An 18,854-nucleotide genomic window follows, 5' to 3' on the forward strand; every position below is an offset into this window, starting at 1 on the left:
CTGAAGGTATTCCAGGAAGTGAAAGAGATGTACTGAGGCTGATTCCTATGTTCCTGAGACCCAGCTGTCCCTCTGCCTAGGTTCTGCAAAATACCTTGTGTCCTTACAACAGGTTACCCTTTTTGCTTAAGCAAAAAATTTCAACCAAATGGCTTGTTTTTATTACTCATAATCAAGAGTACTAACATACAGAGCAGGTGATACATACAGTAGCACCTCATTTATCCAGCATTATTGAGGACAGCATATTCCAGTGAGTAAAATTTACAGATAATTTAAGCTTATTGTGCCAGTTTGGATGTATTATGTCCCCAAAAACGCGATGTTCTTTGATGCAATCTTGTGGGGGCAGATGTATTATTAAATGTTGATTAGGTTGGAACCTATTGGTTCAGTGTTTCCATGGAGATGTGACTCAATCAACTATGGGCAAGACCTTTCACTGGATTATTTCCATGGAGGTGCTGTCTCACCCATTCTGGGTGGGTCTTTATTAGATCACTGGAGTACTTTAAAAAGAGCCACACAGGCTCAGATGCAGGGCAGCTGTGAGTGACATTTTGGAGAGCAACTGACAGTGACATTTTGAAGAAGAGCTGCAGCTAAGGGAGGACAAAATGTCCTGAGAGCAACAGTTTGGGGAAGGCCATTTTGAAACACAATCTGGGAGCAAGCGGACGCCAGCCACACACCTTCCGAGCTAACAGAGGTTTTCCAGATGCCATTGGCCATCCTCCAGTGAAGGTACCCAACTGTTGATGCCTTACCTTGGACACTTAATGGCCTTAAGACCGTAACTGTGTAACCAAATAAACCCCCTTTATAAAAGCCAATCCATCTCAGGTGTTTTGCATAATGGGCAGCATTAGCAAACTGGAACACTTATCTTTTTTAAAAGCATCAGAACTCTTTAATAATTTTAATATAATTTTTTCAGGCATAACACACTTTCCTGCTTTCCTAAAACAGAACATTAAATATTAAGCATAATGTGACTCTTTTATGTTGATTCATGGCCACCAAAATGATCAATTATTTTACTAAGCTGAAAAACGCAAAGTCTTCAGGAACTGCTGAGATATACAGGTATCCTCCTCTGATGAGTAAGTCCCATATTGCTGTGTTTTCATAATTTATTGTTTCCATTTTCTTTTTCTATTGCCATTTATCATTTGTCATTATTGTCAGTTGGCCATTGATTCTAATCTGCCTTATCTTATACATAATTGTGTAGTTAAGTGAGTTCCAATTTTTTGGAGAGGGGAGGGTTTGGCAATACTCCACTTTTTTCCAAATGAAGTTGTACAAGAATTCCAAGATACAAAATAAATGAATGTGGATTTGTGTTGTAGACATGGAAGTGGGTCCAGAGGCCTGCTGCTAAGCTTCCACACTTGGTCTCCAGGGCAGAACACTGAGGCACCTGAAGGAACTCCAGCCACTGGTCTAGCCTCAGAGTGACTTCCTCTCTTCTGAGGGATAATTTTTTTTTTTAAGAAACGTCATCTTCCATATATAATATTCAGAAGACAACAAAAAAAAACAGATTCATGATAGCATTACCCAATGATGAGCTATTAAAATAACAAACAAAAACAAAAGTAAAACATGTGTAAGGTCTGGAAATTCAAACAATATGAAAAGGTAAAAAATGAAAGAAAATGCCTTCCTCAATGTTCTGCAGACTTTTCGTCTCTTCTCCTCAAAGGTAACCACTATTATTAACTTACTCGTGATTCCTTCCACAATGTATAAGAATATGTTTGTCTATATATGTATATGTATGTATATGTGTGTGTGTGTGTGTGTGTGTGTGTGCGTATGTGTATGAAGTTTTTAAAATAAAACTTTATATATACAAATGGATCATACCACAATGTTAGGCAATTTGAGTTTTTCATTTAATAATATATCAGCAGAGGTTTTTTTTGAAATGAATTTTTTTTTCCACAGTTGAGTTTCCAAACCACTTTCCAGATCAGCAAGAAGGTTATTATGGATGTGCACAATACAACTTTTTGATTGTCTGTGTCTGAGCACAAACAAGACATTTTCGAAGAGAAGCATGGTGGTAAAATGCTCAGCCTTTTCCATAAATATCATTTGTTCTACAATCTATCTGCAATAGAACATTACCCTCAAAATCTCAAAATAATGTAAAAAATAGTTATGTTATGCTTTCCCACAACAGAAATTAATCACATTTTTAACAACGTTTACTGGAAAAATACAGGAGAGTTCCTACTTGAAACCAGAAATTTCTCAAGAGGTAGCACGGCATTGCAGGAACAGGATGGACTTTACAGTCAAAAGACTTGAATAATAATCCTGGCAATGTCACTACTACTTTTATCATTTTGAGCAAGTTAATTAAGGCTCAGTTTCCCACATGTATAAAGAAGATAATGGTATCTTTCTTTCAGATTGTTCAGTGGATTAAATGAGGCAATACAATATCATCTGGTACACAACAGACACTGTTAACTTCTGTTCAGTTTGCCTACAGTGGGATTAGGAATTTTCCTAATTTGCAGGCTTCCAGGAGTGATGGCAGAAGTGGCCAGGGCAATGCTTTGCAATGTAAAGAAGTTTCACATTGCTGTTTTCCCTCCAAGAATTAGCTAAGCAAGTTGGATGGGTCATTCAAAGGTGGGGGTCCAGTAAGCAGTGTTCTACACAACAGGGATAACTTCTTCATGATGGATTCCAATTTTTAAACCGATCTGTAATTCCTGAATTCTTGGAAAATATTCTCTGGAATTATTATACTACTTAGAAGAAATAGAAAACTAAAAATAAACTGATCTGTATAGTAGGTGGGGGTTAAGATGAAGTTGGGGTACATGGAGGGTCTGGGATGGCTAAAAAAGTTCTATTTCTTAACCTGGGTGGTAGTTTTGCAAAGCATTTGCACACATTTGTGTGTGGTTTCCTTTATCTGTTTTACAATATCTGTTTTATGATAAAAAGGCAAACTGATCTGCAGAAAAAAAACTTCAGGCCAGAAAAAAAAAAATCAACTGCTGATGACAATATGTATAAAAGGGAGAGAACAGGGACTAAGACTCATCGAGGGAACCAGTTACGTGTTCTTGGTGGTCAGAATGGATAAGGGACCTAAAAAGCTTCTTTGCTTTCATAGATCCAGAAACGGAAAATCGCCTTTGCTTATATTGCCACTATCTGTGGATTTCATTTAGGGTTTTGTTTTGTTTTTTCTTCTTTCCCTAGCCAATTGCAAGACAGAATAAGTCCCACTTTCTTCCCCTTAAGTCACAGGATTAAAACAAAACAAAACAAAAAAACCCTGATATAAAAACAAACTACTAGAGATTGACTTCTAGAATGGCTAAATGAGGACCTTAGTGAGCTGCTCTCCCTTTAAAACAATGGAAATATTGCAAAACAAGAAAACAACCATTTGAGAATTCTGGCAATTAGCAAAAGGCACAGAATAAACTGAAAAATCATCTGTCTAAGAGAAACTACTAAATCTTGATGCCTTGGAGAGAAACAGCATCCTAGACATTTGAGGGAGAATGCAGTCCAGGGATTACATAATGAACGAAAATGTTGGTTTTCCATTCTGTCTCTATTGGTTGGGGGGACCTAAAACGTGTTACTTTATCCCTCTGAGTACAAATTTTCTTATTTTTTTTTACCATAATTACCTGTGAAAATTAGATAATCTGAGTATAATAATAATGATGATGAAAAATACCTAAGAATACAACAGTTATGTACCTAAAAAAGCTTGTTAATGACAACATTTCTACCTTATGCATGGAAGATACCATATCATATGCAATCAACCATTTAACAGACTTTGCTCCAACACTATGATTTACCATTCCATGTAGTTATTAGATACTAAAATTTATAAAATTTTAAAATTTCACACCACATATAAAAATTAACTCAAAGTACAACAATGGCTTAAATGTAAGAGTTAAAATCGTAAAACGTACATATGGGCTTTGATCTAACAAGAAACATGTGCAACAAAAGATAAAATATAGAGAAATTGGATTTCATCAATTAAAAACTTTTGTGCATCAAAGGATTCTATAAAGAGAATAAAAACACAAACCATAGAATGGGAGAAAATATTTGCAAATAATATATCTGATGCAGGTTTAATATTCAGATTATAAAAAGAACTGCTAAAACTCAACAAAAAGAAGGTAAACAACCGAATTTAAAAACGAGCAAAGGACTTGAGTAGACATTTCTCCAAAGAAGATACACAAGTGGCTGATAAGCCCATGAAAAGATGCCTAACATCATTAATCATTAGGGAACTGCAAATCAAAACCACAATGAGATACCATGTCATACTCACTCAGATGGCTATTACCAAAAAAAAAAAAAAAAGTAAACTGACTGTTGGTGAGGGTGTGGAGAAAATGCAAACCTCATGCATTTCTGGTGGGAATGTAAAACGGTGCAGCATCTGTGAAAAACAGTTTGATAGTTTCTAAAAACATAGAGTTACCATATGACCCGGCAATTCTTCCCTAGATAAATATCCAAAAGAATTGAAAACAGTGACTCAAACAGACACTTGGTCACTAATGTCTATACAGTATTATTCACCATATCCAAAAGGTGGAAACAACCCAAGTGTCCTTCAATGGATGAATGGATATACAAAATATGGTATATACATACAAAGGAATATTTTTCAGCCACAAAAAGGAATGAAGTTCTGATGTATGCCACAGCATGGATGAAACCCAAAAATATTATGTTAAGTCAAATATTGTATGATTCCACTTATATGAAATATCTAGAATAGGCATATTCATAGAGACAGAAAGTAGAGCTATGCTACCAGGGTTTAGAGGAAGGGGAGGAATGTGGAGTTACTACTTAATGGGCACAGAGTTTCTATTTCGGGTGATGAAAAAGTTTTGGAAGTAGATTTAGTTACATCGTATATGTTAATGTAACTGAATTGCATGCCCAAAAATGATTTCTAAAATGGCCTATTTTTTATTCTCTATATTTTACCACAGTAAAATTTTAATAAGATAAGAGAGAAAAAAGAGAGAGAGACACAAGAGTGACGGTAATGTAAAAATTATAACTTGGCATAAATCAATACTAAAGTATTATGAGAATACTAAAATTCTTCAACTAAGAATTTCTCTGCAATGAGCCTTAATCCTTCCAGTACTGTTCTCAAAGGACAATTTCTACCCCTTCCTCTATATTATTGTAAGCTGCCCCTCACACCTTGCTGCTTTAGAGTTTGCTTTCTTTAAAGGGCCAATCCTACAATTAAAATGCCTTTCTTCTTCTGATTTCAAAACAGCAGTTTAGAAACTAATCTTAGTTCACACTATCCATCCATATAGTACTATAAACATAAGCACTTCCAAACATATATACAATGTTACAGTATAACAGATTTACTTGGATTTTACTTTTGAATCATCAAAAATAGCTAAAGATGACTTTAGTTAATTTGAATTAAATTGCATGGTCAGAAAAAGAGCAAATATTAACACAAGTTTTGTTAAGAAAAAAAATCCTACCTTAGGAGAAGTCGCAAGATCTCTTCCTGCAGAAACAACTGTGTTTTCACTTACTCTTCCTGTCTTTGGTGAGATAACTGGTGGGGATGGAGCCTTTCTTTTCATTTTCTTTTCAGTTTCCAGTTCTTCAACCAGATTTACCAAATTATTTGGAGGAGGACTTGGCTTAGGTTCATAAAAAGGATTTGATCTAAATGAAAGAAGAGTTATAGTTAAATGTCTATCTAAAACAAGTTTTACTTACTTCAGACTAAAACAAAAAAAAAAAGTTCACTTTAAAAACTAGAAAACACTGAAAATAATAAAGAAAAATAAAACTCAAATAAGTGATAACCTGCAACTCAAAAACAATCACTGTTAATCTGCTGGTCCATTTTTGTCCAGATTAAAATAAAATTTTTCCCTTTTAAAAGGTAACTTTTATTTTTTTAAACAGCAGATCAAGTTCAGTTCTACTGTATATAGAGTCTTAGAACTATGTTTATTATAATAGTTAATCTTATAGATTCTCCACACCAAAGAAAAAGAAAATGAGATGTGGAAATGCCAATTTGTTTTTTCATAGCCTGCCCCCGCTGAACAGTTTTTCTTGCATTTCATTCCTTCATGTGGATTAAATTCCCTTCTCATTATGGAAAAACTTTTAGTTTAGTCGTTTATTCAGCGAGGTTCTATCTAATAGTAAGTTCTTCTAGGATTTGAAAATGTCTATTTCAGCTTCTCCCTTACATGAGTTTATCTGGATGGAAAATTCTAGTTGCCAATTATTCTATCTTAGCATTCTGAAGTCACTGTCTTCTGCCTTCTAGTGTTGGTGTTTAGATATTGTCTGACAACCTAATATCACTCCTTAATAGATCATCTTTTATCTCAGGTTGCTCTTAAGATCTCTTCATTTCTGGTGTTGAATAATTTTACTATGATGCATCTAGGTATCTAAGTGGGTTTCTTTTAATTTATCCTGTTTGAAACTCCTTATATTTCCTGAGTCTGAGTATTCTTGTGTTTGTCAATTCTGAAAAGTTACCAGCCATTATCTCTTTGATAGCCTATTTTTAATTCTCTTCTTTAGAAAATCTTATAAGATACATGTTGATCATTCTACCTGTTATGTTTCCTAACATTTTCTTTATCTCTTTACCAATGTTTATTCCTCCTGTGCTACATTCTATACAATCTACTCCCATCCATGATGCAGTTCAACTTCTCTGTTTTCATTTGTATCTAACGTTCAATCTCTATATATTGTTAGTTTCAATAAATGTATTTCTTTGTATGTCTCTGTGTGTAAACAGAGATTTGAGTCATTAATCATTTAAACAAATTTGCTTCATAGTCTCTATTTGATAAATCTATTATTTGAAGTACTTGCACATATAATCCTGCTGTTTCTTTTCTCTGCTGACTTCTTTCTCTTGGTAAATTGTTTTCCTGTGGATTTTGTAATTCTAAATTGTGAGTTCAGGGCTTTTTCTGAGGAAATTCTATGTAGTCTCAGTTGGTAGTGCTTCTCTTCAGCTTGTTTTATGCTTGCATTGTGTGTTGCTTTCCTGGCTTGGAGGTTCCCAGACCATCCTGCCAATACAACCTCAAATCCACATGAGGGTGAAGGGGATTTTGGGAAAATGGCAGAATAGGAAGCTCCAGGAACCAGTCCTTCTATCAAAACAACTACGAACTGGCAAGAACTGTCGGAATCAACTATTTTAAAACTCTGAATTCTAGTGGAAACCTGTGCAGCATCCAGGAAAGAGCTGGAAGAAGAGGCAGGTAAATTGAGTAAATTTCGCACTCCACAGCAGCTGCAATCTCCCAACTGCGTGGCAGGCAGCAATGGGGACTGCAGCCCAGACTCCTGGAGCAGACTGCTGGTGCCAGGGTGGGCTATAGGACCTAGTTCTCCAAAATCCGGGTGGGAGTAGAAACTTTGTATACCATCGAAACAAGATTTTTACTCATTGAACAAGGTTGCTATTAGTTTAAGATGTTAATTTTAATTACAGAGGCAACCACTAATAAAATAATGAAAAAATACATAGAGAAAAGGAAAGAAGGGAATTGAGATGATACACTAAAAAAATAGGCAACTAAATGTAAAAAAAGGAAGCAACAGAGCAATCGAGGAACAAAAAAATATACAACACATAAAGAAAACAAATAGCTAAATGGCAGAAGTAAATCCTTCCTTTTCAGTTACTGCCTTAAATGTCAATGGAGTAAACTTCCCTATTAAAAGGCAGAGATTGACAGACCAGATTAAAAAGCATGATCCATCTATATGCTATATACAAGAGACACATTGAAGGTACCTAGACACAAAAAGGTTGAAAGTAAAAGGGTGGAAAAAGATATTCCATGCAAATGGTAATCAAAAGAGAGGCAGAGTGGCTACATCATTGTGAGACAAAAAAGATTACAGAGACAAAGAAGGATATTTTCTGTTGACAAAAGGTTCAATGCAGCAAGAAGATATAATGATTATAAACGTGTATGTACCTCATAACAGAGCCCCAAGACATACAAAGCAAAAATTGACAGAAATGAAGGCAGAAACAGATAGTACTATAATAATAGTTGGGAACATCAATACACCATTTTCAACAATTGATAGAACATCTAAAGAAAAGACCAATAAGGAAATAGAAGACTTGAACAACACTATTAATCAATTAGACCCAATGGACATATATAGAACACTCCATCCAACAAGAGCAGAACACAAATTCTTCTCTAGTGCCCATGGATCATTCTCCATGATATACCATATGTTCAGCCATGAAACAAATCTTAAGAAATTTTAAAATATTGAAATCAGACAAAGCATCTTCTCTGACCACATGGAATGATGCTAGAAATCAATAGTAGAAGGAAACTTACAAATATGTGGACACTATTTAACAACCAGTGGGTCAAAGAAGAAATCACAAGGGAAATTAGGAAATATTCTGAGATGAATGAAAACAAAAACACAACCTACCAAAACTTAGAGACTGCATTGAAGGCAGTGCTCAGAGGAAAATTAACAGTTCTAAATGCCTACATTAAAAAAGAAGAAAGATCACCAATCAATAACATAACACACCTAAAAAAACTACAATAAGAAGAGCAAATTGAACATAAAGTTAGTAGAAGGAAGGTAATAGTAAAGATTAGAGCACAGATAAATGAAATAGAGAGACTAGAATAATAGAATCAACAAAACCAAAAGTTGAAAAGTTCAATAAAATTGACAAATCTTCAGCCAGACTGACAAAAGACAAAGACACAAATAACTAAAATTAGGAATGAAAGTATTCCTAATAAAAGGGTACTATGAACAATTATAGACAACAAATTAGAAAACCTATATGAAATGGACAAATTTCTAGAAACATACAAATTACTTAATCTGATACATGAAATAAAAATCTCAACAGACCTATAACAAAAAGTGAATGAATCCATGATTTAAAATCTCCTAACGAAGACAAGTCCAGAACTGATGGTTTCACTGCTGAATTCTAGGCAAACATTTAAAGATTTAACACCAATCCTTCTCAAATTCTTCCAAAAAATAGAAGAGGAGAGATTAGTACTGAACTCATTCTATTAGGCCAGCATTACCCTGATACTAAAGCCAGATACAGATATAACAAGAAAAGAAAATTACAGACCAATATTCCTTATGAATATAGATGCAAAAATGCTCAACAAAATACTCACACACCAAATCTTAAAGGATTATACACTGTAATCAAGTGAGATTTATTATAGAAATGCAAGGGTGCTCAACATAAAAAAATCAATTAATACACCATATTAATAGAATGAAGGGAAAAAACCACACTATCTCTCAGTTGAAAAGGCATTTGACAAAATTCAACAGCCTTTCATGATAAATATACTCAGAAAAATAGGAATAGAAGAGAACTTTTTAAACATGATAAAGAGAATTTATGAAAAGCAAATATCATATTCAATGGTGAAAGACTGAAATCTTTCCCCCTAAGATCAGGGACAAGACAAGTTCTAGCCAAAACAATCAGGCAAGAGAAAGAATTAAAGTCATCTAAATTGGAAAGGAAGAAGTCAAACTATCCCTATTTGCAGGTGTCATGATCAATATATATATAGAAAATCCCAAAGACTCCAGAAGGAAGCTACTAAACCCAATAAAAGAATTCAGCAAAATTTCTGGTTACAAGATAAACACCCAGAAGTCTGTTTGATTTCTACACACCAGTAAAGAATAATCTGAAAAGGAAATCAAGAAAACAATTCTATTTATAATAGCAGCTCAAAGAATAAAAAGCCTAGGAATAAAATTAACCAAGGAGGTACATGACTTGTACACTGAAAACTATAAAACATTGCATTAAAGAAGGCCTAAATAAATGGAAAGACATCCCATGTTCATGGATTGGAAGACTTAGCATTGTTAAAATGTCAATACTACTCAAAGCAATACAAATTCAATCAGTCCTTAACAAAATTCCATAAGCCTTCTTTTAAGAAATGGAAAAGTTGATCCTCAATTCATATGGAATTGCAAGAGGTGACAAATAGCCAAAACAATCTTGAAAAAGAAGAATAAAGTTGGAGTACTCTCACTTCATGATTTCAAAATCTATTACAAAGGAACAATAATTAAAACAGTGTGGGATTGGTATGGGGACAGGTATATAGACCGATGGAATAGAATTGAGAGTCCAGAGATAAACCTACACATGTACGGCCAGCTGGTTTTCAACAAGGGTGTCAAGTCCATTAAATGGGGAAAGAATAGTCTCTTCAACAAATGATGCATGGACAAATGGAAATCCACAAGCAAAAACAGAAATTTGGACCCCTCTCTCTCATACAAAAACTAATGCAAAATGGATCTATGATCTAAATATAAGAACTAATACTATAAAATAAAACTCTTACAAGAAAACATAGGGAAATGTCTTCAGGACTTTGTAGTAGGCAATGGATTTTTAGATTTTATACCAAAAACATAAGCAAAAAGAGACAAAAATACATTAAATGGACTTCATCAAAATTTAAAACTTTTGTCATCAAAGGGCACTATCACGAGAATAAAAAGAAAACCCACAGGATGGGAGAAAATATTTGGAAATCACATAACTGAGAAGAATTTAGTATTCAGAATATATTAAAAACTCCTACAACTCAACAACAAAAAGACCAAAAAAAAAAAAAAAACAATTAAAATATGGGCCAAGGATTTGACAGACATTTCTCCAAAGAAGATACTCAAATGGCTAATAAATACAGTGGTACCTCAGTACTCATTGTCAATTGGTTCTGGGAGGCATGACAAGTACCAAAAACAATGAGTACCAAACAAATTCTTCCCATAAAGAATAGTGAAAATAAATTTAATGCGTTCCCAAACCAAAGACAATGCACATTTTTAAGGCAATATGTAAAAAGATATGGCTGTATATCAATACTTCACGTGAGAAATAAAGCTAAAAATTAATAAATACTTAAGACAAAATAAAATAAAAACTTCGCTTTACCTGTAATGAGAAGAGTCCATGGCCTAATGGGATGGTGGGAGGAAAGCCATGAGGAGGAAGGAGAAGCCCCCTCCAATAGAACATTGGGAACTTGCACTTAAGGTATTCTTTTTCTTTTCTGCTTTTTTCAACTTGCACCACAGGCTCTGACACACTTTGTCGCCTTCACTGAAAACTTATCCAATGAGGACTGTTTCTGTCTTCTTTTCAGAATTCCTCAAAAATGTGAAATTGTTTGGTCATTCAATAAATTCACATTTTTGCTTGTCACAGCTTTGTCCGGGTGGTACTTCTCCACAAAGTTTTGAACTTCTGCCCATTTTGCACACATTTCTTTTACCAAGGAACTGGGGACATCCTCCCTTATCTCCTCCTCACTTGTAGAAATCTCTTTGGCCACCTCTTGTTGCTGGTCCTTCTGTAGTTCCTGTAGCTCCTCCGTGCTGAGCTCTTCAGGAGGTTCCTCCACTATCTCCTCAATATCAGCAGCATCAACCTCCAGACCCACGGATTGGCCCAAAGACACAATGTCCTGCACAACTGTACCCTCTGTACCTGCAGGCTTAGGGTCAGCCTCAAACCCTTTCAAGTCTCTCTGAGTCACAGCTTCTGCCCACAAATTCTTCCATGCCGAATTCATTGTCCTGTAACAGACTTCGTTCCAGGCCTTATCAATAAGGTTAAGGCAGTGCAGGATATTAAAATGCTCCTTCCAGAATTCTGTGAAGGGTCAACTGGGTGTCAGAGGTAATCTCAAAGCACCTCTGGAAAAGCACCTTGGTGTACAACTTTTTGAAGTTTGAAATGACCTGGTTCATGGGCTGGATGAGAGTAGTAGTGTTGGGGGGCGGGAAACTTACAGTGATGATGCTGAACTCCTCCAGTAAGTCATCCTCCAAGCCTAGAGGGTGGGCAGGCACATTGCCCAAAAGTAGGAGAGCTTTCAAAGGCAGATATTTCTCCAGCAAATATTTTTTTCACTGTGGGACCAAACACTTTATTTATCCACTTGGTGAAAAACTGCCTTGTGACCCAAGCTTTGCTGTTTATCCTCCGCATCACATGGAGTTTGCTTTTTATGACATTATGCTTCAGGAAAACTCACGGGTTTTCACTATGATAGACTGGCAGAGGTTTGAGTTTTAAGTCTCCACTAGCATTCACACACAATACATTAAGCCTGTCCTTCACTGGTTTGTGGCCTAGCAATGCCTTCTCTTTTGCCATGTAAGTTCTACTTGGCATTTTTTCCCAAAAACGTCTGGTGTCATCAGTTAAAAACTTGGTGGGGAGTAAAACCCTCAGCCTCTACAAAGTCTTGAAATTCAATGACGAATTCATCAGCAGCCTTTTTATTAGCACTCGCTGCCTTGCCATGCCTCATGACACTATGGATGCCGGTCCTCTTTTTAAAATTACCAAACCAGCTGTGGCTGGCCTTAAAAACTTCAACAGTCTCATCACTTGGTCCTGGTTTGTTTTTCAAAGGAGTGGCATGCAACACTTTTTGCTTTTTCACGTATCATGGCTTCTGATACACTGTTGCCTGCTTCTCATTTACCCAAATTAAGACCAGCTTTTAACTTCCTCAAGTGTTTGGGAATGCTGCTTTGTTACAGCTTTAATTCCTTTTACAACATCAGTCTTTCTAAAAAAATTTATCACTTCTTTATTCTTAATGCTGGTGAAGACAGTTGTTCTAGGCATACTGTATTCCCTAGCAAGTTCAGTAATGTGAATACAACACCCATATTTGTTTATTATATATCTTTTTTTTTTTCCTGCTCAATGGTGGTGTGAAGCAATTTTCTTTTCCACTCAGTGCTATCACTGCTCATTTTCTTAGGACCCACGATGAGAAAAAAGTGCAAAAATACACAAAATGACCACAGAAGCCAAGACCATGAGGGGATGTACACAGAGCAAGAGCTACTGGGTGACTAATGCATGACCCTTTGTTTCAGCTGGAAAGGGTAGCGAGTCATGACACAACTGACACTAACAAGTTCTAGCTTGTGCATCAAGTACCAAACAAATAACAAGGACAGGGACAAAATTTTTGCATCAAAATGTGTCAGTACCAATACGACGAGTTTCAAAGCAGTCAAGCACGAAGGTATGACTGTGTATGAAAACAATTGTTAACAAAGATGCCAAATCAATGCAAAGTGTTAATAATAGGGTGGTATATGGGAATCTTGTATTCTATGCATGATTGTTTGGTAAGCCTACAACTTCTCTAATAAAAACAAAAAAGATCAATCACATTCAGTGCTGTGAAACTGATACGTGCAGGATAATACAGATGAACTCTGAAGCAGAAGGGGGGATTGAAAAAGACATAGAGAGGTCTAAGCTGAACTGAGAATGGGAAGCAGTTATCCAGGGAACTGCATTAAATCTCTAATGTCAAAGTTGTGACACCACTTCAGTGGTCTCAATCCTAGTTGCATGAAGAAACTCTTGGGGAGCTTCAAAAACCAAAACAGGCAATTTCTTGTGGAGCTTAAAAAGAAAACAATTACTGCATGACCCCCTAACCCAAGAGATTCTGGTTGCTCTTGAAGGGGTGGGGCTCATATATTGGAGATTTTTCAACATTCTGCAGATGATTTGCACCTAGAGTTGAGAATCTCTGCCAACCAGATCAAAGTAGAAGAAAATGTCTTCTCCTTTTTACATTTCTTTTGACTTAACCAGGGTCAGTAACGTACAATAACTAGAGTATTTTCAGATTCTGAAGCCTTGTCTATGTTGGTTGTAAGAAATTATTTTCTCATCAAAATTATTTAGGTGTGTAATTTTTCTCTGCATTTTCTTGTCAAGCTGAATTTATGTAGGGATTTACAACTGATTTTATGTCAGCCTGTAAGAATAATGCTTGAGTATGAATCAAAGATATAATTCTATTTAGGAAAATGGTACTAGTACAATTGTTTTTGTTCCTTCAATTGTAAGTTATCCAGAAGACCTAGCTAAGATAACAGATGAAGGTGGCTGCATTAAAGCCTTCTATTGGAAGATGATGCCATCTAGGACTTTCATACCTGGGAAAGGAGAAGTCAATGCCTGGCTTCAAATCCTCAAAGGATAGGCTGACTGTCTTGTTAGGGCCAGTGCAGCTGCTCACTTACCATTCTGAAAGTCCTAGGGCCTTTAAGAACTATGCTAAATCTCCTCTGCATGTTCTCTATAAATGGAACAAGAATCTGGATAACAGCACATCTTTTTACAGCATGGTTTACTGAGTATTTTAAGCCCACTCTTGAGACCTACTGCTCAGAAAAAAAGATTCCTTTCAAATTTATACTGCTCATTGACAATGTACTGGTTACCCAAGAGCTCTGATGGAAATGTACAATGAGATTCATCGTTTTCATGCCTACTGTTCTAGTTTGCTAATGCTGCTGGAATGCAAAACACCAGAGATGGACTGGCTTTTATAAAAGGGGGGTTTATTTGGTTACACAGTTACAGTCTTAAGGCCATAAAGTGTCCAAGGTAACACATCAACAATTGGGTACCTTCACTGGAGGATGGCCAATGGTGTCCAGAAAACCTCTGTTAGCTGGGAAGGCACGTGGCTGGCGTCTGCTCCATAGTTCTGGTTTCAAAATGGCTTTCTCCCAGGATGTTCCTCTCTAGGCTGCAGCTCCTCCTCAGAATGTCACTCTTAATTGCTCTTGGGGTGTTTGTCCTCTCTTAGCTTCTCCAGAGCAAGAGTCTGCTTTCAACAGCCACCTTCCAACTGCCTCTCATCTGCAGCTACTCTCTCAGCTTCTGTGCATTCTTCAAAGTATCCCTCTGGGCTGTAGTAACTCACTCCTTCTGTCTAAGCTTATATAGTGCTCCAGTAAACTAAACAAGGCCCAGGCTGAATGGGCAGGGCCACACCTCCATGGAAAGTACCCAGAGTCACACCCACAGTTGGGTGGGGTGCATCTCCACAGAAAGACTCAAAGAATTACAATCTAATCAACACTGATACATTGGCCCACACAAGATTACATCAAAGATAAGGCGTTTTGGGGGACATAACACATTCAAACCAGCATACCTACTAACACAACATCCATTCTGTAATCCATGGATCAAGGATTCATTTCAATTTTCATGTCTTATTACTTGATACATTTCATAAGGCTATAGCTGCCATAGATAGTAATTCCTCTGATGGATCTGGGCAATGTAAATTGAAAACCTGAAAAGATTCATTAATATTCTAGATGCCTTCAAGAATACCCGTGATTCATAGGAGGAGGTCAAATATCAATACCAATAAGATTTTGGAAGAAGTTGATTCCAACCCTCATGGATGACTTCGAGGCCTTCAAGGCTTCAGTGAAGGAAGAAGCTGCAGATGTGGTGGAAACAGGAAGAGAACTAAAATTAGAAATGGAGCCTGAAGATGTGACTGAATTGCTGCAATCTCATGGTAAATCTTGAACAGGTGAGAACTGCTTCTTATGGATGAGCAAAGAAAATGGTTTCTTGAGACGGAATCTACTTCTGGTGAAGATGCTGTGAACATTGTGGAAACGACAACAAAGAGCTTAAAATATTACATAAACTTAGTTGATAAAGTGGAGGCAGGATTTGAGAGGGGATTGATTCCAATTTTGAAAGAAGTTCTGTGGGTAAAATGCTATCAAACAGCATCACATGCTACAGAGAAATCTTTCATGAAAGGAAAAGTCAGTTGATGCTGCAAACTTCATTGTTGTCTTATTTAAAGAAATTGCCACAGCCATCCAACCTTCAGCAACCACCACCCTGATCAGTCAAGTCAGGAGCCATGAGGACTGAGATAAGACCCTCCACCAGAACAAAGATTACGACTTGCTGAAGGCTCAGATGATGGTTAGCATTCACTTAATAGACTACATAATACATAATAGACTACAGCACAGTGTAAACATAACTTCTATATGTACTGGGAAATGAAAAGATTTATGTGACTCGCTTTATTGTGGTGGTCTGCAACCAAACTTGCAGTATATCTGAGGTATGCCTGTAAATTTACAAAACTCAGTTTGCAGACTAATTTTATAAAACTTACTATGGATAGAAAGATATCTAGCAACTGTCCTTCTTCTTCATGCCCCATTCCTCTTTGCTTCTAACTACTTATGCCTCCCTTTAATCATCTGAATATTGTTATTTTTGTATAGAGAAGGTAAAAGTTAGTAGCTAAGAAACTCAGATCAACTGATTTCTGAAGTTGGTTCCTGAGGCTTATATTAATAGAAACATAATCAAAACAGACATTTTCTTGAACTAACTACAACCAATCTGTTTTATACTATGGCACGTATTGAAAATGATATTTATATTACATGCTAGGGTAAACAAAGGAAGCTGCTTGAAACTGGAGGTGCCAGGGGTCCCAAATACCCTGAACCAGGCCTGACTGCCAGGAGGACTATGGGAACCAGTATCTCCACACATCTGAAATCCATTTGTAAGACAACAGTGTGCTGCGCACCCTCGCTGGTGAGACACAAAATCAGAATAAGCATAAGCAGCCTTCACTGCTAAGAGCCTTGAATGAAACTTCTCCCTGCTAAGGGCCTTGAATGAACCCTCTCCCTTGTGGATCAGATCAGAGATCTGTTCTTCAAGAGTAAACAAGATATGATTCCATTTATATAAAATGTCCAGAATAGTCAAATCCATTCAGACAGAATATAGATTAGTGGTTGCCAGATGATGGGGCAGGGGGGAATTGGAACTAACTACTAACAGGTATAGCATTTCTTTTTGGGGTGACGGAAATGTTCTGCAATTAGATAATAGTGATAGTTACATAACATAGTGAATATACTAAAAACCACTTAAGTGTACACTTTAACAGTGAATTCTATGTTATGTGAAGTATAGCTCTGTTTAAAAAAACGCTATGATAAAAAAAAAAAAAAAAGACTGAACAGGATAATGGAGAAGTACCTGTCATATATCTATGAATTATGTGTGAATGCTTATCTCTTTGTTACAATGACTTCAGTTATGTAGTTGCTGAATAATGCATTTAAAAATACTTAAACAGTGCTATCAAACAGCATCACATGCTACAGAGAAATCTTTTGTGAAAGGAAGAGTCAATTGACACAGCAAACATCATTGTTTTAAGTATGGAATATATCATTTAAGAAATTATCCCAATTTCCACATTCAGTCTATCATCTATGGTTTGAATAACCTATTTCAGCACTTTCCACATCTTTTATCCTTTGACTGTGTACCTAATAGATTAGTTACATCATTAATTTATTGTGAGTTGGAAATGATCAATAATATTAAGGAAGTAGAAAACTGGGAGGTATAATTTGAAATAGCATTATTCGTTGTTTAGAAAATAAATTATCCAGGAAATAGAATTACAGAAAGAAAAAACAAAGTTGATTAGGAACAGCATTAACTAAAATATACTGAAAAAAAATACAATATGAAAATATCAGATCTGTAGCCTTTTCCTCTTACTTTTAAAATCTATGTTTCTTTGGGAAAACAAACCAAATTTATCAAAATCAGTGTGTAGGGCTCATTTTAAATTTAATGACAGGTTTCCTTGAGCAACTAATCTGACACACAACCCATACCAGAAATTATTTCTTGCTGGGCCTCATATGTCACTTCACATACGTTCTGAAAAAATTCTATTGCTTTACCAGTTTTTATTTTTTGCTATATAAGCTCAAATGAATGAATTAACCCCCAAACATAAGAAAAATGAGAAACTCATGCAGTTGTTAAGCATGAAGCACATGTACAAAAAGCACTGGAGGACATATACTTTCTCTTGGTGCTAATGGATACACTGAGGCGCTGAAGGTTGTTTCTAACATTGAAGGACTCAGCACTCTTTATGAGTTTTATGTTGGAGGATATAGGAAGAGTTTGGTAATGGAAGATCAGTCATATAGGCTTTAAACTTGATGAAAGGTCATACATTTATTCTGAAGTAAGAACACTTTTGAAAGATTTTTGCTACTGAAGCTGTACTTACAAATTTGGGGACAGAAAAGACGAAAAATACCAAACAAGTAATTAATACAGAGTACTTCCATGACTCACATATTAACTGATGTGCAATCTTCAGAGTTTGAGTGTATACTCTGCCAGAAAAAAAAAAAAAAAAAAAGCTGGAATGTTTACAGGCTGCCTTTGGTAACTCTAGATGATTGAGCAATTTAGAATGCTCTTTACTCATGGGAAACTTGTAAAGACTATGACTTTCATGTAGAAAAAACAATGGTCAAAAGGAAACACCCAGTGATTCCAATTTTAGTTTTTATTAAGGCATTTTGAAAGTTTAAGAAAACATTTGATGTCTCTTTAATTTGTTAATAGGAGAAAGCAGGGTGTGTGTGTGTGTATTATGTAATACTCATGCATCTTGGAATGATTTGTTTGTACTTAGAGTTTGCATTTACATTCAAATACTCTAGGTGTGTGGCTATTACTCAGCACCTATACCACCCATGAGAAATTTCATTTTAATCACACATTAGCCATTTCAAAGAAAATAAATATAATAACTTCAGTAAGAGTTGAGTCAATTTTTCAACCCCTGTATAGTTATCAGTTAGTATTGAAATCTCAACATGGGTTTGGAATCAGATGATTATTGTGATATAATTGTAAGTACTCATAGGATGTTAAAACTTTTCACGTTTTATTAAAATCCAGGCATGCCCATAGAAGCATGTAGCACATCGGACAGTCATTAGATATGTGTTGTAAAATGGGAAAAGATTGAGAAGTGCAGTTCCAGAGCAAAAGAAAACAAGTCAACTCCCTCATTTTT

The 18,854-nt window shown here is 35.9% G+C and overlaps 1 protein-coding gene across 6 annotated transcripts in view; it reads right to left on the bottom strand.

Moving 5' to 3' along the window:
* EHBP1 (EH domain binding protein 1) overlaps positions 1 to 18,854 on the bottom strand; it is an 870,491-nt gene that overhangs the window by 186,160 nt on the left and 665,477 nt on the right. For all 6 annotated transcript variants that reach the window (XM_037807056.1, XM_037807055.1, XM_037807058.1 and 3 more), the window contains one exon: positions 5,541 to 5,730. In XM_037807056.1, the coding sequence (XP_037662984.1) occupies positions 5,541 to 5,730 (190 nt within the window). The remainder of the gene's footprint in view (positions 1 to 5,540; positions 5,731 to 18,854) is intronic.

Source organism: Choloepus didactylus, chromosome 17 (assembly GCF_015220235.1).
Source record: "Choloepus didactylus isolate mChoDid1 chromosome 17, mChoDid1.pri, whole genome shotgun sequence".
NCBI lineage: Eukaryota > Metazoa > Chordata > Mammalia > Pilosa > Megalonychidae > Choloepus > Choloepus didactylus.